The following is a 26607-nucleotide window of genomic DNA, read 5'->3' as shown; positions in this document are numbered from 1 at the left end:
AATTATAAGATCAATACCCCAAAATGAGTCTTATTTATATACACTATTAACCAATTTATACAAACTGTTAAGAACATTTACAAATGGTATCAAAAATATGAAATACTTAGGGATAAATTCTGGCAAAGATATGCAAGACATACACTGAAAACTGCAAACTATTGGTAAGAGAAATTAGAGAAAATCTAATAAATGGAGAGATATTCAATTATCATGGGTCCTGATCTTAAAATCCATATGGAAAAGCAAAGGACCTAGAATAGCCAAAACAACTTAAAAAAAAAAAATTTAAAGGACAACTACTACCTGATTTCAAGACTTATCATAAATCTACAGCAATTAAGACTGTAGAAGTGGCATCAAAATGTGCAAAATATCAATGGAACAGAATAGAAAGTCAAGAAATAGACTCACACATATACGGACGACTAATTTTTGAAGTTACAAAGACAGTTCAACTCAGTGGAGATAGAGATAGTCTTTTCAACATGTGGTGCTGGGGCCATTGGACATCCATCTGCAAAAGTGAACCGCAATCTACACCATGTACCATGACAAAAATTAATTCAAAATGGGAAAATATTTGTGAATCATTAATTTGATTAAAAACTTGAAATTAGAATATGTAAAGCACTCTCAAAATTCTATATGAAAAGAAACACGCAAACCAAAATAATGGGCAAAAGCTTTGAATATACACTTCATTGAAGAAGTATGATGGCAGATAAGCACATGAAAAGGTGCTGAACATCATTCATCACCAGAGAAATACAAAGTTAAAACCGCAGTCAGATACCACCACATACCTATCAGAATGTCTGAAATGAAAAAGACTGATAGTATCAAGTGTGGGCTGGGATTTGGAGGAACTGAAACTCTCATAAATTATGTTCGGAATGCAAATGGCACAATCACCCTGGGAGGTTTCTTCACAGTTTTTTATAAAGATTAACATACATACTCAACCATCGAATCCAGTCATCTTACTCATAGATAGTCACCCAAGAGAAATGAAAGCATATGTCCAGACAAAAACTTCTACATGAATGTTTATAGCAGATTTATTTGTAACAGCCAAAAACTGGACATAGCCTGAATGTCCATCAACAGGTGGATGAATAAGCAAATGGTGATTTACCCATACAATGGAATACTACGCAGCAATAAAAAAGGGTAAACTAATCCCCAAATAATTATGCTGTGTAAAAGGATACATGTTGTATTATTCCATTTAAACAAAATTCTAGAAAATGCAAACTATAGCCACAGAAAGCAGATTAGTGGAATAGGAGGAAGGATTCCAAAGGGCATAAGGAAACTTTTCAGGAGATAGCTTAATTACCTTGATTGTAGGCATGGCTTCACAGGTGTAAACATACATCCAATATTGTCAAATTATATAGTTTAAATATGTGCAGGTTTTTGTATATCACTTATACCTCAATAGAGCTGTTAAAAAATTCAAATTGTAGAATAGTCCACAAAAAAACTGTAATTGTCCTATCTAGATTTTCAATTCAAGAAAGACCAAAAAATGTGGGGAAAATTGTTCCAGATTAAGACTAATGTTGCATGACAACTAAGGGCAGGTTCTGACTGGATCCTGGATCAAAAACCAAAGGCTATAAAGGACATTATTTGAACAATTGGGAGAAATTTGAATAAGGACTGAATATCAGATAATAATATTGTATCAATGTTAAATTTCTTGAGTGTGATCATGGTTTTGTGGTTATGTAAGATAATGTCCTTTTTCTTAAGAAAATTTCCAGGCAAAATGTCATGCTATCTGCAGCTTTCAAAAAGTGCAGAAAAATACAGGGGAAAGGAAAGGGAGAAGCAAATGCAGCAGAATATTTTTTATTAACTGTCCTTCAGGTTGTGTGATGGAATCAGCTATCAAAAGCAACATTACACGTAGATGAGAGAGTCCAGAGAATGTGGCAAAATCTACCCTACTCTGGGAGGATGGCGGTGGTTGTCTTTTAATAAATACCTTAAGTTGTTTGTTATCATTTGTTTCTCTGCTAATTAACAAGATTAAGAGAGGGGGAGGGACTTCCCTGGTGGCTCAGTTGTTAAGAATCCACCTGCCAATGCAGGGGACACGGGTTCAAGCCCTGGTCCAGGAAGATCCCACGTGCCGCGGAGCAACTAAGCCCTTGCACCACAACTACTGAGCCTGCGCTCTAGAGCCCACGAGCCACAACTACTGAGCCTGCATGCCGCAACTACTGAAGCCCAAGCCCTAGAGCCCGTGCTCCACAACGAGAGAAGCCACCACAGTGAGAAGCCCACGCACTGCAATGAAGAGTAGCTCCCCCTCGCCGCAACCAGAGAAAGCCCACGAGCAGCAACGAAGGCCCAACGCAGACAAAAATAAAATAAATTAAATATATTTATAAAAAAAAGAGAGGGGAGACAGTTAAAGATTTCTATAAGCTAGGTTCCAGTTAATAGAGGTTTTTTCATAGACACAGCTAATATGTAATTCAGGCAGACCTTCCCTAGTTACAGCTGATAAAGTTTTATTTATAGTGCCACCAGGGGATTCCAAGGGCACAGTGTCACTGAATTTGGAAAAACATTGTGTGTCGGTATAGAGGAAGTACATCCAGATTTGGGGACACAAAGAGCTTCACTGTGTGTGCCAGCTATCCCAGTCCCAAGAAGGAACACGTTGCGTGAGTGAAAAGCAGATCAGAGATTAGTGGAGTTTAATTTCTGTAGCTCCCCCCCCCCCCGTCCTCCCCACATCTGTTGCTAGTTCTCCTTCTCAGTCTCAAAACTTCTGCTGTTTTCTCTGCATAGTGATTTTATCCCAGCTCACTGACTCTGACGTTCACAGCCTCTCTTCCTGCACCTGTATCCCCCCTTCCCCCCCCCACCCCGCTGCCAGCTCACAGTTGAAAAAGTGAGCAGGGTTAACTTCCTCTCCCATCCAAATATGATTCACATCACCCAAATTGGAGTGTGATCAGGTGGGCCAGAGGATCTGCCATCCAGAACCTGCTTTCTTTTTTTTTAATTAATTAGTTTATTTATTTATTTTGGGCTGTGTTGGGTCTTGGTTGCTGCACGCGGGCTTTCTCTAGTTGCGGCGAGCAGGGGTTACTTTCGTTGTGGTGCGCAGGCTTCTCATCGAGGTGGCTTCTCTTGTTGCAGAGCATGGGCTCTAGGCGCGTGAGCTTCAGTAGTTGTGGCACGTGGGCTCAGTAGTTGTGGCTCGCGGGCTCTAGAGCACAGGCTCAATAGTTGCAGCGCACGGGCTTAGTTGCTCCGCGGCACATGGGATCTTCCCAGACTAGGGCTGGAACCCATGTACCCTGCATTGGCAAGCGGATTCTTAACCACTGCGCTACCAGGGAAGCCCCTGGAACCTGCTTTCTTAATGGTCCAATCACAGAAGGCAGGGCAGCCCATGGGGCTGGTCCTATGACAACCCGGGGCAAACATACCTCCTGTGCTGGGAGTTTGTGTCCTGAATGCCTTGTTCTTAGCAGTTTTCATTTTAATAAGATATTTTTTTAATCATAATTTTATATTTACAGAAAACGTAAGACGATAGTAAATAGAGTTCCCGTATGTCCCACACCCAGTTTCCCCTGTTGTCAATACCTTACATTAACATGGTACAGCTTGGTAAGAAAGTGGCGGCCTCCTATAGGGCCCATGCCAATGAGCAGTTGCCAGAGCTGCCACTGCCAGTATCCCTGTCTCCATAGTGAGCCATAGCTGCCCCCTGCCTCCCAGGGGACCCTCCAACACTAGCAGGAAGGAAGGAGGGGATCATCTACGATCCCCTACCATGGATTCTCTGGGACAACAAAAATGTCCCTTATTTGTAAAGAAGCCTTGGAATTTCCAGGAGAAGATGGAAAGCATGGATCAAAGAAGGATGAGCAACTCTCCCAAGTTCACTCTGCTGACTGGTGATCAGATCTGGGTAAGAATTCCCATCTTCATTCAAAACTCAGAGCCCTTCTATATACCATACCACAGCGGGGCATATGCAGTCCATTCATCGATGAAATTCCCATTTTTTGATTATTCACCTTTGATTATTCCACTGTAACTTCCTTTCCAATGACAGTTTAAAATAGGAGGACCAAAAGTCTACTTTTCACTGAAATTCTGTATTTTTAGATAAGCCCGAGGACTTGGGATTCAGTGTGAAAAAGAAATAAAAGAAGCTGTTCCATTAAAAAAACAACAACAGGGCTTCCCTGGTGGCACAGTGGTTGAGAGTCCGCCTGCCGATGCAGGGGACACGGGTTCGTGCCCCGGTCCGGGAAGATCCCACATGCCGCGGAGCGGCTGGGCCGTGAGCCATGGCCGCTGAGCCTGCGCGTCCGGAGCCTGTGCTCTGCAACGGGAGAGGCCACAACAGTGAGAGGCCCGTGTACTGCAAAAACAAAAACAACAACAACAACAGCAAAACATGGTACATTTTTTAAAACTAAGGAGTCGACGTTGATACACTGTCATTAACTAAAGTCTACACTATTCAGCTTTCCTCAGTTTTAACCTCATGCCCTCCTGTTGCTCCAGGACCTCTCTCGGACCCCACATGGCAGTCATCACATCTCCTCCGCCTGCTCTTGACCGGACGGTCTCTCAGACTTTCCTGATTTGAATGACCCCGACGGTTTAGAGGAGGCCTGGGCAGGGATGTGCAGACTGTCCCTCTGCTGGTTTGTCTGATGTTTTTCTCGTTGTTAGTCTGGGCTTGTGGGTTTGGGGGAGGGAGACCACAGAGGGAAAGTGTCCTTCTCATCACATCCCATCAGGGTCCATGCTCTCAACATGACTCCTCACTGTGGCTGGGCTGTTGGTCACCTGGCTGAGGTGTCCCTTGGTCACCTGACTGAGGTGTGTCTGTCAGGTGACACTGCTGGGAAGTTCCTCTTTCTCCCCTTTCCATCCTGTTCTCTTTGGGGTGGCATCACTGTGATGCACTGCGTTTTTTTTTTTTTTTTTGCATGACCTGCTTTATGTCTGTTGTTGACCACTGTTCCTTTATTCACCTTCATGATCTGTTTAAAAACTGAATCTCATTTTTTTAATAAATTTATTTGTTTTTATTTATTTTTGGCTGCATTGGGTCTTCGTTGCTGTGCGTGGGCTTTCTCTCTTTTCAGCAAGCAGGGGCTACTCTTCCTTGTGGTGTTCAGGCTTCTCATTGTGGTGGCTTCTCTCGTTGCGGAGCACGGGCTCTAGGCGCACGGGCTTCAGTAGTTGTGGCACATGAGCTCAGTAGTTGTGGCTCGCAGGCTCAATAGTTGTGGCACACAGGTTTAGTTGCTCCACGGCATGTGGGATCTTCCCAGACCAGGGCTGGAACCCGCATCCCTAGCATTGGCACGCAGATTCTTAACCAGTGCGCCACCAGAGAAGTCCCATGAATCTCATTCTTTTAATTTCTTTTATTTATTATTCATTGAGTCTGATTTTATAAGGCTTAGTATTGGAATTGTTTTGTTTTGCATTTCTGGGACTTTCTAATATTCCTTCTTTCAGTTTGCCCCCAATTGAGCCAACTGTCCTGCTGTCCCATCTTGCAACTACCTACAAATGGACAAAGGGACTGATTTGCTATCACCACGAACTGTCTTGTTAGTCACACGGTGTTGAGTGGCAGCCAGACCTGGCTTCCTGTGAAACTCCCACCCAAAGTCTGGCTTGCTGTGGGCACTTCCCACCTCCTCATTTTAATGTAAATAATTTAATTGCATTGATGGTCCATTTAATTTCTAAACTATAGGTTATAGAACACAAAACAAAATCACAGCGTTGGAGAACACAGTTTGCAGAGACCCACGTTTACCCAGAAGCTGTAGTCAGCAAGGCTGTGCTGTGTGAGTGATTCCGGGTGTTGTTTTTATTTTTTGGTAAAATAGAACTGTTGTGCAGAATGGCCTCTTCTTAGCCATCATTCTGGTTAAATGAGGTGGCTGCTTTTCAGAAGTGCTGGGAGTGGGTTTTACTCTGGAGAGAAGTTCAGATCCACCCTCCTGGGGTCCCTGGAGAACTGTGGGCCAGCAAAGCAGAGACCTCACCCCTGCCACGTCCAGACAGGTCTGCCTGTCGCAACACTGGTTTAGCCTCCAGGACCCCCCACCTGGGAGGAGGCCAGGCCCTGCTAGACGTGCACATTGATGATGATGACAGGCCAGGTTGCGGCTGGGTATGTATGTGTCTGTCTGGCTGGCTGGCAGGAGGGATGGAGGGAGGCAGTTGTTCAAATGCCTGTACTTGCCAAGAGTGAAGTGAAAAGCTGAAGGAGGATGCAGGAGGCTTTCACCTGCCCTCCCCACGCAGGCCACTCGGCCCCACACAGGCAGATTGGACTGGGTGCTGCCAGGGAGGTGACAGATCACACTTTCGCAGGATGAATGGGTGCAGTGACTCAGGCTGCAGGGGACTTCCCGGTGCATCAGTCCGTCACCGAGGGCAATCCGGAGGCTGAAGGGCCGCGTGATTAATTGTCAGGCTGTGCTGACTCACTAGCTCTGCAGTGCTGATTCCATTTGGGGTTGGGAGAGGTGGGCAGGGGCTACTCAGCCAGAGACTGTAGCCCACACGACCAGGTCTCGGAAGTTTTATAGAAGGGCAACCACAGTTTGGATGTGTGGAGAATAAATAAGAAACTAGTAAAGAGATTACATATAGCGGTGGAAGAGATTTTTTTAAAAACCCCCATCTAATTTAATATTTATTTTCATTTTGTACCCAGATGTCACATTTTCTACATTAAGATATGATCATACTGACTCCGCCACCCCTTACAGGGACAGGGGATGGACGAAAGCTTCTCAATCTATACCTTTCTGTAGCATTTTGATTTTGAGCCTTGAAATACATTTACAAATTTTGTTCTGTTTTGGCTGCACCAAGCAGCTTGTGGTATCTTAGTTGCCCGACCAGGGATTGAACCCAGGCCCACGACAGTGAAAGCACCAAGTCCTAACCTCTGGGTCACCAGGGAAGTCCCTGCATTTACAAATTTTAGAACACATACAGAAAAGTAGATGGAAGGCATAAAAGCATTCATATATCCCAGTGATTTTCCCACTGATATCAGTTATTTCAGCATTCACGGTGTCTATTCATTCTGAAGTTTACCTTCAACACAAGAGCATCTGACGAGAATATTTAAAGTAATAAACCATTTGTTGGAAAATGAAAACCTGTACGTATTTAACTATCTTGCTACACTTGGCAAGTGGGAAGGCCGTTGTGCCGAGGCTTTGAAGCGTGCAGAGGGACGTGCGTCTTTAACTGCCTGTGACTGTGCTTTTGGGTTTGTGAAGGACAGTGAGCTCTTGTGAGCAGTGAGCAGAATCCCTGCTCTGGGATTATTTTCTCAGGCGCTACTAGTTTTATGGCCACGTGCCGTTGTTAAAACTCTGGATGTATAAACAGTCCAACGTAGTCCTACATCTGTCTCCAGACGATTCTGATGTTCTGGTAGCAGTGGGTCAAGGTGCACTCCGGTGTCGCTGTCTCTTGTGTGAACCCGGCTTACCTCTCCGGCATCCTTTCCTCATCCCGAGGAGTGAACTCTGCGACCCGAGGACAGGAAACAGGACCCTCCCTCTGTGTGATTTTCTCCATATTCACATCAGAACATGAGTGGCTGCGTCCACTGGCGACACTGCTCAGGACTGTCCTGCCGATTGCGCCTCATTTGATGCGTCATGCCTGGTGGTCTGTTGGTCTGTGCTCAGTTTGTGTCTTCCCGCTCCCCAGGAAACAGACCTTATAGTCTGCATTAAGGAGAATGAAGGTGGGATCTCCCCCACAGCATCCTTTGCCAGAATATTCCGAGGGGGAGCACCTGCCCTCCCCTGGTGAACTTACCCTTGCAGAAGCCAGGGCCTCTGGTCGGACTTGTCCTGGTCTCTGCCCCCTTCTGAGAGGGATCTGCTTGCAAACTGCATCTTCAGCTGCTGCCACAAGGAACTATGTGCTTGCTTCCCCTTCTGCTTTTCTTCTCTTCCTTGCCTCCCTCCCTTTCCCCCATGTTAAAAATATAATTCCATGAAATCCCTGAGACAGAAGCATCAGAGCTGTTGGGTGTGTAGTGGGGGAGGGGCTTGCTTAGGAAACACCATTTCATAGTCGTGCTCTTCCTCGCCTCCACCCTCTTTCTACCCCGGCCTTAATATGTCAAATCTGTAGCTTGATCTGGGGGAAAGCAGACACAAGAGGGGACCCTTCGAAAGCGGCTGTGTGGAGGAGTCTGGGCTGCCAGAGCCCTGCATCTCTCTGGGAGCTTTCCACTGGCCTGTGCGTGCACTGCATCTGTGGCCTGCATTTCTGGGCCTTTGTAGTTTCAAGGACTGTTTTCTCTTCCTTATAAGGAGGCACTTGGCCAAGTCAAGAGGGCAAGCAGGTGCCTGGTGGCCTGTGTCCCAGCATCCTCAGAAGTCAGAGCCCTGCAAGTCCCTGGCTCCCCGGCCACGGACAGGGCTGGGATGGCTGATGGGGTGATTCTTCTAAACCAGTTCATAAAGGACACCTGCTGGGACCTGAGAGTGAGGATGGACAGGACCAGAGAGCATTATTGTGGTTCCCACCTGCATGGCAGCCTCGTCTAGACAGAGGTCTTTCAACATGGACAAGATAATTGCTGTTTCCGATACTGAAGACGTATTAAAGTTATAGCTTCACATACTCCCACAGGTGCCTCAGCTTCCGAATTAGCAGGATATGACTTAGTGACACGTCGTTTACTCTATGATGAGACATGTGCTATGAGCTTAGCTGTAAATGTGTGGGCCTGGATTTGACTTGTGGAATCTCTGGTTTCAAATCAAAGGACATTGGCTTCATTCTCAGATGCAGGCGCCTAAGCCTTGTCCCTGGACACGGGCACTGCACTACAGGCACCAAATGAGTGCTCCCTCCCAGCTCCTTCTGGACGAGTCTCTGCAGAGGGCATCAAGCTGATGCCTTTTAGTCCATTTGTCAAAACCTTCATTCAAAGTGAGGCATCCCTTATGGGAGCGACTTGAAAGCCGCATGCTTTATTGGCTTCCCTGGCTCTTGGGGATTATTATCCTGCTAACCCGAGCCCCTGGTGCCCCTGCTTCCTGACCACCCCCTCCATCTCGCTCAATTACCACTTAAACAGCTGAGTCCAGTCGCCACCTTATTAGTTTATTGATGTGAGGAAGAAACACCTCATTATCAAAGCACCCTGCGAAGTGGCCAGCGTGGGAGAGAGGGGGTCAGGGCTCCGGGCTGCAGTAAACAGCAGGTTCCATCTGCAAAATCGCCCTGCCCCTGAGAGGGCTTCACACAGGGTGTGCCCCTGAGCCAGCGGTGCCCTGCAGAGGTAGAGATGTATTGCAGTGCATAACTTTCTCCTTTTAGTCTCAGAAACTCAGATCTTAAAATTCCGGTTCTCTCTTCTTGAATGGCCTTTTTCCCCTAGAGTGGAGCTTGCTGGGAGCTGATGGAATTCAATGTCTCCCTGTGGACACGTTACCCTAAATCACAAAGCAGTTTTTCTGGGTATTGATCCAGGGCACGTCCCAGCTTGAAAGGCGCAAGGAGAGGCACGTGGGCCCCGGGCTGACGCGGGAGGGAGGATGTGAGCGGAGGCTGCAGGATGCAGACGGTCTCCAAAGGAGCCATCCAGCAGCCAGGGCGCCCCCATTCAGCAGGTACCCAGAAGGTGGTCTCGAGAACGCCTTGGAGCTGCTGCACTTCTGAGAGTGTGTAAGATGCCAGCCCTTTTCCCACAGCCAAGGAAAAATGTGTCTCCACACAGCCGTCGGAATTATTTTTTCAGATGAAAATTGGACTTGAGAGGAGAAAATGATTAAGGCATAAAATATTCATTGCACATTCGTTTGTTCACACATCCCAAGAAGAAAAAGAAGTCCCTTCCCGGAATTGCACTCACTGTTTCTCCTGTGTCTCTCTCTCCCCAGTCGTGCCAAGCTGACCTGGTGAAGGACAACGGCCACAAGTACTTCCTCTCGGTCTTGGCAGATCCGTACATGCCAGTAAGGACCAGCTCTGGTGACACGTCTCCCGGGGACTCTGGGGAAGGTTGCTCCACGCAGAGGGGCCGGTAGGGTGGCAGGAGGGGGTCCACTTTCACCCCGGCTCTGCCTCACTCAGACGGTGCCCTTTGCTTCCCGTCATATTATTTCAGTAGCTGCTTCCCTGAGTAAAGAGTTACAGTGAAACTTGACACACAGGCTGTATTTTTGTTTACAGTGAGTCCATTTTCCGAGCACATCTTTGTAGTGAAGTAGAATCCACTCTGCCTCACACCCTGTCAGCCAAGTTAGATCAATGAGCACTTGTACATCCATAATATGGCAGTTCCTTTGCCCAGTGCAGGTTCTGGACATGACAGGAGGCTGTTGCACCTTCTCAATCAGGAAAGAAAGCCGGGGAGGGGGGCGGGAAGGTGGAAAGAAGAGATTGAAAGTTTAAATTTTAAATATATTTTATGTATTAAGTTGTTTAAAAATTAGTAATCCATAAATAGCATATAGAATAACTTCCTATGAGTGTTTTTTTAATTAATTTCTATGTTCCCTACCTCTAGCTCCTAGCATAGTAAAAAGAACAAAGTAGACACCCTAAATAATTACTTAATATAACTTATTTTTATCAGAATGTTTAATTAAGTCTAACAGCTTGTTTACACAGTCTTAGATGGCTTTGGTTGTGTAAAGGAACTTTTGTGTGTAAATTCACCCTCTAGTTGGTTTTCTGAACTAAATGGCAATAATAAAAAAAAAACACATTTTTCAAAATACAGAAAACGTCAAAAACAGGATTGTTATGAAAGGTAAGTAGAACTTGTGTGTTTTAACTGAAGTGTGGTTTTTAAACATTATCATAGGCAGTTAAAGTTTAGACTTTATACAAATGTTGGAAATAATCACTTCCCTGTTCTTCAGGGTAAACAAATCAAACAAATAAGACATCTAAGCTGATAAAATGCAGTAAAGTGGTGAGCGAAGCCAGCACAAGTGGGCCCCACTTCAACTACAAACACATTGAAGATTTGAGGACATAGATGTGAAAGAAAGGAAAGGAAATCCCCAAATGCCAAAAACCGATGTCAGAGGAGGGGCACGGTGGGACTCACAGGCAGACCTCACAGTGACCCTGGCGCTCCACACGCGTGCAGCCCCGAGTCTGCATGGAGAACACGGGCCTGTGGGGCGAGCCGCCCACTCACCAGACAAGGACAAGAAGAGCTGGTCCTGTCTGTCCACGTCTGGGCGGAAAGTCAGGAAAGGCCCCCGTGAGAAACAGAAACCCCCCGTTGCAGGGGGAGCCACCAGCTAAGAGAGGAACATGAAATCTCCAGGGCCTGCCTGGAAGCGGCAAAGGGTGAACCTTTCTGCAGGGACACCTACGAAGCCAGGGTACTGAGACTAATGACAGGACCGCTGGCCTGCTCCTAACCCATGTTCAAGGGACATAAGCAGAGCTGGCATGTAAGAGGGTTGGCTCCCCAAGAATTGAAACTAATAGGATTCTCTGAAAAAGACTGACAATCAATACAAATAAGTATGTTTAAAATTACTGAATAAACAATTTGTTTTAATTACATCCAAAAATAAACTCTTATGTTTCCTCATAAGTACTTTTGTGACTATTATAAAAGAACAATGTATTCTGTCCTTTTTACTCCTCCTCAAAAAATGACCAACTAGAGTCATTTAATAAATAGGCAGATTTGGGGGGGAAAAAAGAACCTGTAATGAAAGACAGTCACTGTCATTAGAAGCTCCGTAGACGAATTAAACAGCAGAATCGACACAACGGGTAAAGGAATCCGTAGAGAAATCACGTGAGATGAAGCAAAGCGGAGATGTGACGGAGGGGCTGAAAGGGCTCGCTGCATCCAACACAGGCCAGAGGGAGATGGTGGGGGCAGGTGAGGCGGTGGGGGGGGACACATGATCCAACTGGTCTAGCGGAGAATTTTCCAGATTTGAGGAAGAAATGAGTTTTCAGGTTTATAAAGCACAATTAGTCTTGAGAAGGTTAAATAAAAACAAATCCCCACAAAGACTTATCGTAATGAAAGTAGAGAATGTCAAAGGCAAGAGGAAAAATCTTGAAAGTAAACAGGACAAAAAGGAAGACTGTTGCAAAGATCTGGACAGCAGTCACCAGAGTAACGGGTGGAAGACTGAGGAGAGGCCCTCACAGCACAGGGGGAACCGTTACCCCGGGACCCTGTGCCTGCCCCGGTGTCAGTCAGGGAGAGGGCGAAGCCAGCACATCTCAGGACCGATGGCTTCCCATGCGCTGACCCCACCCATGCAGCCAGGAGGACCGCACTTCAGGAGGAGATGGAGCCCAGGGGACAGTAGGATGCAGGAAGCATCGGAAAGCAGACATCTGCAAACTTGTCATGTATCTAAATCAGCATCGGCTGTAAGAATAAGTAAAAACAGTCACTCACGTGAGGGGCTGACACGTGAGGAGGAGTATTGGGAATCCAAGGGAGACACAGGAAATGACTAACTTTATTCATTCTCTAAAGAATGACTAGGTACCACTAATAGTTAACATAACACTGATCTCTGAGTCAGTAGAGGCACAGAGGAAAGGAGAAAATGAGAATCGATCCGTCCACCAGAAGACCACGAGGAAGGGATAATGAAGCCAAGTTAGGGACTGTGGTCGGTCGTTTTACGACCAGGGTGATTTGCTTCCATAGACTTGGGCAGGACAGGGCGGCCTCTGATGGAGCAGAATCAGAGAGGCCCATGCCCCTCCTGCAGCATCAGATGTCAGGGACCCATCTGTCCTCTTGAGAGGCCAACCCCAAACTGTCAGACCCTCTTAAAAGTGCTCTTCCTTTTTGTGGACTCAAAAGACAATAAAGCTGGCTCCCATTACTTTAATTACACACCAAGCATAATCATAAAGATTCTGGAAGGATAACTCTAGTGCTTGGGAGTGATGAGTTTCCACCATGAAAAAAGTGCAAACTAGCAGGTGACTTCTGTTTTCCAGGCTGAGCACAGGACCATGACAGCCTTCATTCTGGCTGTGATCGTTAACAGCTATAACACGGGGCAGGTGAGTGTCACGTCACGTCCCCACCCCTGCAGGGCCTCCCTGTGGGTTGCAGAGGCACAGCCCCGAGCTCCAGTATTTGGGGGCCAGCGGAACTGTTCTGAATGTCTGATGAAACAGTGACCTCAGAAGAGGGGGTGTTGCAGGATCACACCAACCCAAGGGACTCCATGGGAGGAGTGGGGTCCGGACCCTTTGTTTAGCCAGGGTGAATTGATATTGGTGGGATTTAAAATGAGGAAAATTGAGGGACTTCCCCAGCGGTCCAGTGGTTAAAAATCTGTGCTTCCACTGCAGGAAGCGCGGGTTCGATCCCTGGTCTGGGAACTAAGATCCCACATGCCGTGCAGCACAGCCAGAAAAAAAAAAAAAAATGAGGAAAATTGAGGACATCTTGCGATGTGATTAAGCAACATTTCCCTGAGAAACGCTGGGAGCTGGGGTCCAGCCCGGCACCCCTCCCTCCTCAGTGGTCAGGGTGATGCCGTGTGTTGCCTGCCTTCTTGCAGGAAGCCTGCCTCCAGGGAAACCTGATCGCCATCTGCCTGGAGCAGCTCAACGATCCCCACCCCCTGCTGCGCCAGTGGGTGGCCATCTGCCTCGGCCGGATCTGGCAGAACTTTGACTCGGCCCGGTGGTGCGGGGTGAGGGACAGCGCTCACGAGAAGCTCTGCAGCCTTCTCTCCGACCCCATCCCTGAGGTGAGTCCACACCCACGGCCACTTCAGGCTAACTGAGGTCAAGGTATGCCTGGAGACCACACAGCCAGAGAGGCCCAGCCCCGGCCCCAGACCCCTGCGTCCCCCTCTGTGGGTTCCCCGGTGCCTGGTGTGGTCTCTGATGCCTGCACAGCCTGTCACCTGGCCCCCAGGCGGGGCCGCCACTTACCTCTTGTTTCCCTGCTCCTGCTCGTCTACGCGAGTGGAGCTGGGCCAAGAGGACCGTGGACGAGACCGGGCTGCGTCGGGTCGGCTCCAGGGGCCCCGGCTAGAGCCAAACAGCCGGCCGCTGGGTGACTGCCCCCTGTCCCACCTGCAGGTGCGCTGCGCAGCAGTCTTTGCCCTCGGCACATTTGTGGGCAACTCCGCAGAGAGGACGGACCACTCCACCACCATCGACCACAATGTGGCCATGATGCTGGCCCAGCTCATCAACGACGGCAGCCCCGTGGTCCGGAAGGTGCGTGGCCCCCGCCCCCAGGCAGCACCGAGCGCCTCCAGGCCGGGCTTCCCCGGCGCCCAGGTTGAGCCATGACCCTGACCCGACCACAGCAGCAAGCACTCAGTCCCCGCCACACCGGTGTGCATGCTGCTGAGAGCAGGCTTTAAATGTTTGTTTAATTCTCTCCAAGATAGTTTCTTCACCAGATACTTGTGTGTTTGCTTCATTTAAAGGCATTTAACAGGCTGCGTCTTCTGGCAGCTTGTATAATAGGCTCCTTCTTGCCTGGGAGCAACACTTAAACACATCAGGAGATTCAAAAGAGCAGTAGCCACCCACAGACAGGCGGCAAGGTTTGTTTAGTGTATTCCCCTCCCTGCCCCCATGTTTGTCAGCGAATGAATGGAGCAGTTCTTTGCAGTTGAAACTTTTACTTGTCTGTTTCGATGTAGAAGTACCACAATTTCCGTCCAAGATCTCACACCCCTGTCAAAAGTTGGCCCAGAACGGTCAACCCTCCCCCTCCCCCAGCCAAAAAGGGCCATGGGGGGAACCCCAATGTCTGCTGGCCGCATTTTGGGGTGGCCTTGGAGCCCTGCCCTGGGAGCAGAGACTGTTTTAGGACCAGGAGGGCAGCGTCGTTCTGTGTGTGACCTTGAGTCACCTCTCATCACCTAGAGGTGCCGGGCTGCTTCTCGGCATGTCTGAGATCCCTGTGCCAGGGAAGGGAGGTTGGGTTTGTCAGAGGTGGGTGTGGTTTTGAAGGGTATTTGTTTGGAGAGCAGACCCCACTGACTTGGTGGCAGGGACGTTGTCAGAGCAAGTTCACATTAGCCAGGAAGGACTCATTTCATCTTGAGTTCCCTCAGAGGGCCGTGAACCCAGTTGCTAACATGCCAGGTTATCTAGAGAAAAGTTAACAATGTGGAATGATCCTGGAGGTGCCTTTTCACAGCCCTTACTTTTTTATTTTGGGTTCTCATCATTAGCATCTGTCTGAATCTGGCTTCCTTGAGTCAGTCTTCTTTTTCCTGAGTCAAATTGCCTGTATGTGGACGTCAGTGACCAAAGCAGCCCATCCTGAATTGTCTGTTAAGATTCCTTTTAAAGAAAGGAAAGCTGTGTTTCAGTTCTTTCCCAAAAAAACTTAAAAAGAATGTTAATAAAAATAGAAAGAATGTCCATCTGAGTCTCCAGTATCAGAATGGTCGCTAGGTCATCAGGAACACGGGGACTTCCGCCCTCTCGAGCATGTCCCAGGTGCCCTGACGTTCCCAGCCCCAATCCACTGGCTGTCCCTTCCGCAGACACTGGGATGCTCGGGTGTAGCCAGGTCATTCCTGTGGGCACTTGATGTTGGCCTTGCCTGAGGTCAGCACGTCCACAGACAGGGGTGCTGAGAAGGGGCCTGCTTTGCTCACCCAGCACTCGGGCTCAGCTCACAGCTGCCTCTGCACACCAGGCTCGGCGTGTGGAGCAGCAGGCATCCTGCCTTTGAGAGGTACAGGGTCCAGGTGGAGAGGCAGGCACAGAACCAGGAATTGTACTGAAGCCCTTGTAAATGAGCAGCACCCCAAAGGCCAGCCCAGGTCAGGGGCTCTGGCCCCATAGGGGGAGGAGGGGAGCTCGTGCCTGGGTTGTGAGGGATGAGTAAGGGACGGGGAGAGCAAGTGAGGCAGGAGCATGTGCAGAGGTCCAGGAGCACAAAAGACCATGGTGTGCCCGGGGCTGCCCATCCTGTGTGCGCTGGAGCGTGGAGCTGGCGGGAGGGCAGTGGGGGAGAGGCTGGGAGCAGGCAGGAGCGCACCTTCTGTAACCGTGTTCTTCTCTCAACACATCTGAGCGTCTGCCACGTCCCAGGTCCTGTGTCAGGCCTCGGGACCATCACTGCCTCCAGGGCTTTTACTCTCTAATGGGGAGACGGACAGCAATGCAGGTCTGTTAAGTAAGTCAAGGGGGCTATGTTTGCCATGGAAACATGGGCAACACGGAGGTTCAGGGAGACTGAGGCCCTTGGGTTGGAGAGAGGATCCAGGCTTTAATAGGGTGAGTGACACCAGCTCAGAGGCTGAGCCTTCCTTCTCTTCACGGAATCCTAATGCTGTTGGCAGCTTGCTTTTCCCGTCTTTGTCCAGAGCACGTGGTGACAGTTGTGGCATATGGTGCTCTGAGGAACACAGGCCCAGCCTGCTGGCCCAGGAGACCCAGCGTTAGGGCACCTGAGGGTATGAAACAGGACTCGGCCCTGGGCACTGCACTCCACGAGCTGACCTTAGCTAAGGCTTAAGAAGTCCCAGCTGTAACCAGCTCGTGGCAAAATGAGAAGAGTCAGGGTATTGTGGCGGGGTTTCGTAAAGTCACATGTATTCAATATAAAAAAGATTGCCTTGGGCTTCCCTGGTTGCACAGTGGTTGAGAGTCCGCCTGCCGATGCAGGGGACACAGGTTCGTGCCCCGGTCTGGGAAGATCCCACATGCTGCGGAGCGGCTGGGCCCGTGAGCCATGGACGCTGAGCCTGCGCGTCCGGAACCTGTGCTCCAGAACGGGAGAGGCCACAACAGTGAGAGGCCCGCGTACCGCAAAAAAAAAAAAAAAAAAAGATTGCCTCTGTTGACTCCTGAACGATGAAAGCATCCTTTCCTGGGGGAGGCGATAATGACAGAGATGGAAGGGTTTTGCTTGCTGACCTGTTTAAGGAGTTTACTTGATAAAATCAAGAGTCAGTAAATTCATGTCAACCTCCCAAATTATTTTGAACTTGAGCTTGTCCAGGAAGTACACGATCCAGACTGTCCATCCAGTCAGCAAGCTGCCCACACCTCATCAAGAAGGGCCAGGCCAGGGGAGCAGGTTTGTGACCCCCCCCCCGCCCTGTTGTCACCCCACCGTTCTCAAGGGCTGACCAGTCCAGCCCCGCGACCCTTGTCTGCAGCTTACTTGGTGCCGTCTACCTTAGCAAGGAAAGCGGGACACATTTGAATCCTTTATCTCTAGTTTACATTTATTTATTTAGTAACCGCAGACACGGAGGAGCAGTACCCGGCATCCTCCTCCCCTAACACACATCTGACTCCAGCCGAAACTGATGAACGGCGTCAGAGGGTGTTTCCCCATTGATGCCCAGGACGTCTCAGGTGGAGGCGACGGGGCAGGATGAGCTGCCAGGGCTGGGGTGCCTTCTCCCGCAGGCGAGCCCAGAGGGCGTCCAGGCGGAGCAGATGTGCTCCCTTCCCCAGAACGCTGCTCTGTCGTCCTGGGAGCTGAGTTTGATGCTCCATGGCCATGGGCCAAAAACAAATGTTAGCCAGTAATTCATTGTTGAAAACGTGGAGTGGGGATGGCCCTGGGGAAAGACCTGGGAACGCGTGTGGTCCAGCCTTCCAGGCGACCACAGAGGAGCATTAGCCGACTCGCCTCGGGCCATGTGTGTGCCCAGGCGTAATGTCCCTGAATCCTGACGACAACTCACCTAAAAAATCAAACCATTTGTTAAAAATTATAGTGTATCTGAAGGGAAGAGTCTTCATTCATTCAGCAGATACTTACTAAGCGCTGCCCGTGTGCCAGGCCCTAGGTCACCAGGCCTCCAGAACTTGTACTTGGAGATGGGGCAGACCAGGGTGTGATGTGGCAGGTGGTGAACTGCTCCGAAGGAAGGTCGGGAGTGAAGGTAGAGAGTCGGGAGCCCGGGGCGAGGCATCATCGGCCTTTCCAGGCCGAGGGGGCAGCAGGTGCCAAAGCCCGGAGCGGGAGGCCTGCTTGGTCCGAGTGTGAGCAGGCGGCTGGAGTGTGGAGTGGCAGGACCACTCTGCCGGGAAAGGGAGTGAGGCTGCTGGCTGGAGGGGCTCGAGTCGCTGTGCTGATCTGCTTCCAAGGTCTGAGGATAACTCGAGCCTCATGCCCGGCCTGCGCCCCAGCCAGACATGCCTGCAGACCTCCGAGGGCTGGAGCCCATGGCTGCTGCCCAGCAGGAGGGGCTTGACCCACGGCTGCTTGATGTGGGCCTTGCACTCAGCCTCCTGTCCTCACAGCTGTCCCTGGATCAAACGGTCTGAGACCTGGGAATCTGCTTCAGGTCCAGCTGAGCCCTTTCACCAGTTCAGAGTGAAGGGAAAACCTGTGCTTTTTGAAGACGGCTCAGGCTTCATCTTCACTGGGAGGGGCCGGCGGGCAGTCCCTCGACAGCCTGTTACTCAGCGCCTGTTAGACTAGAGGACCCACTGGGTGGGCATCCGGATCGCCAGAGAGAGAGATGGGTCAGGATGATTCAAGGGTCTAACTGAAGCCACCAGAGATTTCTGCTCCTGGCACAAGCCGAGGGTCCCCAGCAAGGGCTGAACAGAAAGGGGTGGGCAGCCGGTCCTGGGCAGGTCGAGTTGGGCTTTGGAGAGCACTTGGTGGACACACATGGTCAGTGGTTGGAAGGGCCAGCCTGGAACTCAGAGATGGGACCTGAAAAGGTAGGTTTGGGAGTAAAACCCACACATGTGCTGGGGAGGCCAAGGAGTGCGTAAGGCTGAGGTGGGAGAGACCCTCTCAGGAGAGAAGGGGGCGGCCAAAGAGAGGACCTGGGGGCCCCATCCGAGCCCAGCTTATCAGCACCTCGGCACAGCTCTCCTGGCCCTGGGGGTCTGGGGGATTCACGGAACAAGAAGGGGCTCTCAGACCTTGGTCTTCTGCTAAGTATTTTTCTAAAAAGTAAAGTTGTGGAAACCATTTGAATAATGATGGGAAAAGTAGTGCAAACCGACATCCAGTTTTATTTCCCGTGACTTTTAGGATCTCCAGGTACTCAGGTCATAGAACCAACTGCCCCAAAAGAGGTAAATTGTATTCTTCTCCTTGGACTGAGGCAACTGGCCTGAAGTCATGTAGAACTTTCCTGTTACCCTTTTGGGGGCTGGAAAGTAATTTATCTTCGAAAATTTCACATTTAGTGGAAGAGCGTGCTACACTGTCCGGGGTATCCTGCCTTAATGCCCAGGGTTCAGGTAGCTCTCCACGGTGTTGACCGTGGGAAGCCGTGAGGGCTCTTCCCCATCCCGCTCTGGGGTGTCCTCAGCCTGCATCCCTACAAGGCCCCCCCTCACACCTAGTGGTCAGCAATCTCTCTGCTGGGTGTCCGGGGCATCCCTCGGAGGCCCTGATCTTGACCACATGGCTTGTTCAGAGGTTTCTGCTCACGCCGGGGGCTCAAGAGTGCTGCGTTGAGGGCACAGCCCCTGTCTTGGCACCGAGTGCTGTCCCACCGCCCCCCACAGTGGCTCAAGCACTCAGCGCCAGCATGTACATCTCACTGCTACTCTGAGTTGTCTCCCAGCCCCAAGTCAGTGTCGCTGTCCTTTCTCCTCCCGGCAGGAACTGGTGGTGGCTCTGAGTCACCTTGTCGTTCAATACGAAAGCAATTTCTGCACCGTGGCCCTGCAGTTCATGGAAGAGGAGAAGAACTACCCACTGCCCTCTCCAGCCACCACAGGTACAGCCACCAGGGGTACGGCACTGAGGTGGAGCCCATGCGGCTCGCTGGCCCAGGGGACCCTGGTCAGGACTGTCAGCAGGCCCCTCGTTCTGCTAGGTCCTGAGCCCATGTGTCAAGTCAGGGCCACTCAGATATCTGCAATTCCCATCTTCCCAGAATAGAAAGGACAGGAAAGGGGGCCACACTGACCTTCTGACTGTTTTCTTTCCTTTTTACCCTTTCTGGAAATCAAAGTCATGGAAATCTTGGAGGGTAGAAAATGCTGCCATAGGGGCTATAGGAAGGCACGTTCTCTTTCTTCCCGATGAGTCCTCACGTCACTGTCATGTCAGGCAGCTGCTCGTCTCACATTTGTCCTTTTACCGAATTTATATTTCATCATCTTGAGCTGCCCCCTCCCTCAGACAGCTGTGTCTTCAGGAAAGAGGGCTTGTGATCAGCCATGAGACCATTGCTGCGTTTAGTACATCGGGGAAGGGAAACGGCTGGCGGACCTGGGCAGGGTGGGATTGGTGAGTGGGAAGGCGGGGGGCTGAGTCAGGAGGTGGCCATCCTGGTGCTACCCTGGGCAGCGGCCGCAGGCAAGTCCCAGAGCACCTGGTATGGTTCTTGGAGAACCATGTGGGCCTCTGTAGTTGAACTCTCACAAAACGCCAAGCGTGGGTCATGGTCATCTGCTCCCATGCTCCCCTCACCCCAGTCAGGACCTTGTCCAGCTTTGTACCCCAACATACATGTGTCAGAGACCCTGCTGAGCAGAAGGGCCCTGTTGTAGCGTCACATCATCCAGGTAAAAGCCACTGTCACCTGCCGTCTGGCTGCCTCCCACCTGAGCCCACCATTAACTCTTCTCTCTCCTTCTCTCCTACCAGAGGGTGGGAGTCTGACCCCCGTGCGGGACAGCCCCTGCACCCCCAGACTGCGCTCCGTGAGCTCCTACGGAAACATCCGCGCCGTCACCACGGCTAGAAGCTTGAACAAATCTTTGCAAAATCTGAGTCTGACAGAAGAATGTAAGACCCCAGAGGCTGGGTGCTCGAGTCGGGTGGTTGTGGGTCATCTTCTGGGACCTTTTATTAGATGTGCCCCTGCCCCCTCCTGCCATCTGCTCACCTGGGCGTGAGCAGAAGTCGTGGGTCAACCCCCCAGGGTGGCCAGTGATGATCCTGCAGCACCACTGGGCACAGCCGCTCCTGAGCCCCACAGCAACCCCCTACCCCGTGCCCAGCAGCCCAGCCCCAGGGGAGACGGGGGTGGGTGTGCTAACTGACGCTTTGCCCGTGGCGGTGCCCCACCAGCCAGCGGCTCGGTGGCCTTCTCCCCCGGGAACCTGAGCACCAGCAGCAGCGCCAGCAGCACCCTGGGCAGCCCCGAGAACGAGGAGTACATCCTGTCCTTTGAGACCATCGACAAGATGCGCCGAGTCAGCTCCTACTCCTCCCTCAACTCCCTCATCGGTGAGTCCCACCCCTCCACGTCTCCACCTGTCCCCTCAGCACCCATGGGTTCCCGCCCAAGTGGATGGTGCTGGGACACGCTTAGTGGGAGAGTAAAGTGAACGGGGTAGGAGGAGGTGAGGAGCGTCTTGCTGTGGCAGCAGGAACCCCCCGCCCTTGGTTGCTGGTCTGATCCAGGCCATCTGGGCGAGCCGGCCTTGTCGCTTGGAAAGGCTGCAGAACTCCCAGTGCTGCAGAGCAGGGGTGTTCTGCCCCCAGGAGACATTTGGTGTGTCACGGCCAGGGCACAAGGGGGCTCCCAGCATCCAGTAGGCAGAGCGGCCTCCAATGGTGCCCAGGGTCCCCCAGAGAATGCATGTACGAGGTCCAAGGTCAGAGCCCTGCTCCAGGGGCGCAGACGGCCCTTCCCTTCTCAAGTTCCCTGGCCGTAACCCCCCATCACCCCCATCCAGGGCCCCCTCTGTGCTTTCACCTTCAGCCAGTCCAGCAGTTTCACACTTGGCTGCCTGGAAATTGAAATTTGAGTTAAGGGTCAGCGTCATCTCGTGTTCTGCCTTGAGTGGTGAGCCCCTGGTTCTGCTGCTGGGCTCGCTGAGCGGTGGGAATTCACCGCATGTCCTCGCTGCATGACCAACCATATCGACCCTTGTGTCACCGGTAACACACATAGGACTCAACCAGACAGCCCCTCTGTGCTTGTTCTTGGCACCCCGGTGCTTTACCAGGCCTCATCTGAAGGTTTACATAATACTAGGAAATGCTGTAGATGCATAAAAACGTAGACTAATGTGACACACCTCCCCGTGTGTTTTGTTCCCAACTTAAGGAATTACAGATAGAGTTAAAGCGCCCAGAGCCCCTCCTGGTTCCCTGCTCAGGATCCCTGCACACTTACTCTCTGGCTGTGGATCCCCATGGACTCGCACCCTTTCCCAGGGTTTAAATGTCATGTAAATGGCGCCACACATCCTGTGTCCTCAGTCTGCCCAGAGGGCTGTGTGTCCACACTGGTCACCTGAGTCTTGTTCACACCCTTTCATGATCTGCTGCAATTCACTTGTCCATTCTCCTGTTAACGGACAGTAGCCTTGCTCTGATTTTTCCTTCTTTTCTTATTTTCTTTTTTCTTTTTTTTTTGCGGTACGCGGGCCTCTCACTGTTGTGGCCTCTCCCGTCGTCGCGGAGCACAGGCTCCAGACGCACAGGCTCAGCAGCCATGGCTCACGGGCCCAGCCGCTCCACGGCATGTGGGATCTTCCCGGACCGGGGCACGAACCCGTGTCCCCTGCATCGGCAGGCAGACTCTCAACCACTGCGCCACCAGGGAAGCCCTTTTCTCATTTTTTAAAAAGCAAATTCAGGATTTGGCCCCAGCTCCACCTCCTGCCCTCCCCCTTGTACCTGGCAGTGCTGGGCTCCTGGGTTCCTTGGCTCCTCCCCTTGGCTTCAGGGCTCCGCCTCCAGACACCTCACAGGCTTCTCCTCAGTCCAGTCACAGTCCTGCTCCAGAGTCACCTTAAAAGAAGTCTTCCAGGCTCCTCCCACCCCAATCCAGAATAGCCTTCTGCAGTCACTCTGAGTCTCTCCCTCTCTGTTTGCTTTTGTCCTGAGAACTTTTCCCCAGCAGACCTATGATGCAGGATCTCATTTATTCAGCTCGGTTCTATCTCTGCTCAGGGGGTCAGAGCCACGAGTGCAGGAACTTTGTCCTGTCTCCTGCCACAGACCCCCACACCCCATGCCTGGTACACAGCAGGCACCCCCATAACGTGCACGGGTGTGGGCCGCAGCAGACACACTGCAGCCTGACACACGTGGGGTCTGACAGCTCCACGTGGAGGGAGATTGACCACAAAGGGCTCTGTTCCAAGGAGGACAAGCTCCCGTGGCCCTGCTCGCTCCTGTTCTGGTCAGGCTACCCCGTCTGATGTGAGCGAACCGACTCCTCGTGGTCTTAATTTGTACGTCCCTCGATTATGATGAGGTTGAGCTCACGTGTTCATTGGACTCCTGTGTTCCCACTCCTGCAATCATTTACAGTATTAGTTACCCTCCTATTTCGTTGGTACTATTTTTCATTAACATTCAGTTCTTGGTTGTTTGCTTGTTTCCATGATAATCCCTCTACCTTAGAGCTCACACTCTCTTGGCATCACGTGACAGTGTTAGATATTTCTGACTTGCCGTTTTTGTGATCTCAAGGGGGAGGGCAGTCTAAACGTGCTTGCCAGCTGTACCCATGAGCCTCAAGACTGGTCCTCTGCTGGCCCTAGAAAGGACTCAGGACTCTCATTCCACAAGACGAGTCTGTCTGGGGCCCATAAAGGTCTGAATGGACTGTAGGGTCCAGAGCTGGTCGCCATGCCCCACCCCCAGCAGTACGACCCAGAAAGGGGGATCTTTTTGTCCTTGGCCCTGGGTTGGGGATGTAAGGGGTGAAGAATAGGTGTTTCTTTGACGCCACATGAGATTGGAGGGTACAGCCCACACCTCCCACCCCTGCCGCCTTCCATGTCCTCCAGGGACTTGAGAGCCACGTCACTGATTCCTTCCTTCACACAAAACCTGACTCCTGAACATTTTTTTACTGGAGAAAACTGAATTTTATCTGTATATGGTTCATATCTTCCCACTTCAGTGGGAAAGTTTCACAATGAGCCGGAGCTGGAAGGAGCGTTAAGGAGACAAAGTAGCTGTGCACCTGAGTGCGCGCGTCCACCTGGAAACCGTGGTGCTTACATAAGTGTTTAAAATTCATAACCTACACCGAATCCCATTACTTGCAGCATTCGCCTGTTTAAAGTCAATTTTTTCTTTCATTTCAACTAAAGAACAGCAGTCTCTAGCCTCTTTGACTGAATATTGCAAAAGAGGTTTTCAAAACCATGGCAACCTAGGACATCCATTCATTGCCATCTTCTCCCAGAAGACTAGCCCCTCCCAGCCTCCCCCTCCATCCCCACTGTCTCTAAAGCACTCGAGGTCTCGCCTGCTGAGCGAGGTGCTGTCCCCCCACAGGAGCAAAGCCTGATAACGCATTTCTCCATGTGCCTAAGCATATCTGCCCAATGTCTGTGAATCTGCACTGGGACCCAGCTCTGTCACCACCTTCTGGAATCTTCTTTGATGTCTCCCTCCACATGTTTCTCACCCACTCAGCCATTTGACCTGACCTCCATGTGTGTCCCCAGTCAGTTCTTTCCATTTCCGGGCCCCCCACCCCAGGACTTGGCCTTGGCTCTCACACCCCACCACCTGTCCAGAGCAGATCCCCCCAACATCAGCTCTGCACGGACCACTGTCTGGCTGATGCCTTTGCAGAAACTCGTTTCCTGTAAAGTCCAAGCTGTGGCCGACACTCAAGACCTTCCTTCTGAGAGCAGCCTGGCCTTCACCATAGCTCCGCCCACTGTGCCCACCACCCCAGGCTGGCAACTGGCCCCCGAATGAGGCCTGGACACCTCTGCCTTTATCCCACATTCCCGCACCCGCCTTTCCACACAGCAGTGCTCGCCCATTCCTCTCCACGCTGGCATTCTGCGGCGTCTCAGGAGGCCCTCCCTGACCCATCAGACGCCTTCGTGTTGCACACTAAACCTGCGGCGTCACATCGGGCCGTGAAGTTGCCATCTTGATCAACAGGTTTGGTAAAGCTGCTATTTCTTGCTCTTGTGTGTAGCAGGCAGCCTCTCCTCCCTCCATCACCTGCCCTTCTGTCCCTCACCTGTCCACCCGTCACCATCCTGCCCCTCATTCCCTCCCTCCCTCCCTCTCTGAGCCTCACCCCATTCCTGATGTCCAGAGGTCGGAGTGCAAAGAGTGGGGAAGGGGGGGCCCTGGTGCTTTTGTCTTACCTTGTCCCCCAGGTGAGACACAGGGGAGCCCCTTGAAAGGGTTGTGCAAACACACCTCCCAGTCCAGCCAGGGCTCTGTCCAGTAGGCGAGGGAGGACGTGATTAGGACCCTCCCAGAGGGGCTCAGAGTCAGGGTCACCAAGAGGGGAACTGCAGAAGCCCCAGGCCCTGGGAGCTGATTCCCAGGGAGGCACCCGGGCCCGCATCATGCGATAGAGCGTCAGGGTTGGTGACCCCTGAGACCCAGGCAACAGGTCACAAGTGACAGCTCCTGCCTCCAGGGGGCTCCACCTTCCTTCTCCAAGCTGCCTTGCCAGCCCCCGGGGACTCTGGGGCCCAGAGTTGGCCACAAAGCTCTGAGCAAATTTTCCCGAGCCCAATGCTATTTAGAAAGTTGTGGCCATTGCTCTGAAAAATAAATCCTAAAACCATTAGTTATGATCTTTTATTACTTTTAGTCTAGACATGAAAATAGGCTCTCAGCGCTTATGGGGACTTTGGCAAGTGCCAGACACGGCACCCTGTCTGAGCTGGCTCAGCCCAGCGGTACCCCCCATCCCCACGGGAGCTACACCCGCGTTCTCGTCGTTCCAGAGGCCCGAGCTCTGTGCTGCACAGACTCAGAACGTTCCAATTTGGAGACAGCAGATGTAAAACCAGGACAGTTCACAGAACAGAGAGGCGGGTGGGGGGGGGTGGCCAGCCCCAGGAGAGCAGTGACGTGGAGACAGCAATTCCAGGTCCCTGTTCTGTGTTTTCACAAGTAAATCGTATACCATTTACTGTGGTCAAGGACACTACAAAAATTAGATTTTTAAAAATTCCCTGTTGAATCACAAGCAGAGTGATATCAAAGTCGAAATCTTCTGCAAGAGAGTCAACAATAGTAATAAAAACTGAGATTTTGTAAAGTGAACAGTACCCCTTCCTCATTGCACAGTGTCATGCTGCACCCCTTCCTCACGTTTATACCAAAGGTGCCTTGATTAAGGCCCTTGTGGGCTCAGGTGTCTGCCCTGGACCCTAGTAAGGAGGCCCCTTGGCCCCCATTGTTCCCCCCACTTCCTCACGGACCTGTTACCGCAGGTCCGTCATCTGTAGTCAAGCAGATTTACTGTGCCCTTCACAGCCCTCTTGTCACACAGGTCGACTGCTGCCCTGATCACTCTGAGCTCAGAAACAACGGAGGGGAGAGGATTTTGCCCAGTGGCTGTGGTGACTGTGTGGGGTCTTTGTAGGAACGTCCCATCCCGTGGGGCCAGTTCTCCCATCTGAGTGAGCCACGTCCATGAACGTGCTTCGCCTCGTTCCCCCGTGCGTCATGAATCGGGACCGTCTGCAGAGTGAGTGTGGAGCGGCTTCTCCCACCCTCCTCCTCTGGGGAGACAAGAAATAGCAGTGGCTTGGTGGCCCTTCACCGCAGCAGGTTCCTATGGCAGCCGATCTGCTAGGACAGGAAAGCAGCTTCTAGGAAATTTCCCCGAAGAGATTCCGACTGCCTTGACAAACAGCCCTGAGAATTTGTAAATCTGGGCAGCTGTCATGAGCCATGGCATTTGAGAGTCAAGAGGTTTTTGTTGT

General features: G+C 51.2%; 1 protein-coding gene across 6 annotated transcripts in view; it reads left to right on the top strand.

Moving 5' to 3' along the window:
• Positions 1-26607, top strand: part of RPTOR (regulatory associated protein of MTOR complex 1) — a 352911-nt gene that overhangs the window by 288272 nt on the left and 38032 nt on the right. For all 6 annotated transcript variants that reach the window (XM_029212146.1, XM_029212152.1, XM_029212148.1 and 3 more), the window contains 7 exons: positions 9945-10019; positions 13012-13077; positions 13584-13775; positions 14113-14253; positions 19595-19712; positions 20588-20728; positions 21014-21172. In XM_029212146.1, coding sequence (XP_029067979.1) covers positions 9945-10019; positions 13012-13077; positions 13584-13775; positions 14113-14253; positions 19595-19712; positions 20588-20728; positions 21014-21172 — 892 coding nt within the window. The remainder of the gene's footprint in view (positions 1-9944; positions 10020-13011; positions 13078-13583; positions 13776-14112; positions 14254-19594; positions 19713-20587; positions 20729-21013; positions 21173-26607) is intronic.

This window comes from Monodon monoceros, unplaced genomic scaffold (assembly GCF_005190385.1).
Source record: "Monodon monoceros isolate NGI ecotype Baffin Bay Population unplaced genomic scaffold, NGI_Narwhal_1 Super_Scaffold_9, whole genome shotgun sequence".
In the NCBI taxonomy this organism is placed as follows: domain Eukaryota; kingdom Metazoa; phylum Chordata; class Mammalia; order Artiodactyla; family Monodontidae; genus Monodon; species Monodon monoceros.
Note: the sequence above shows the minus strand (reverse complement) of the source record. Positions and strands in the feature narration are given on the sequence as shown.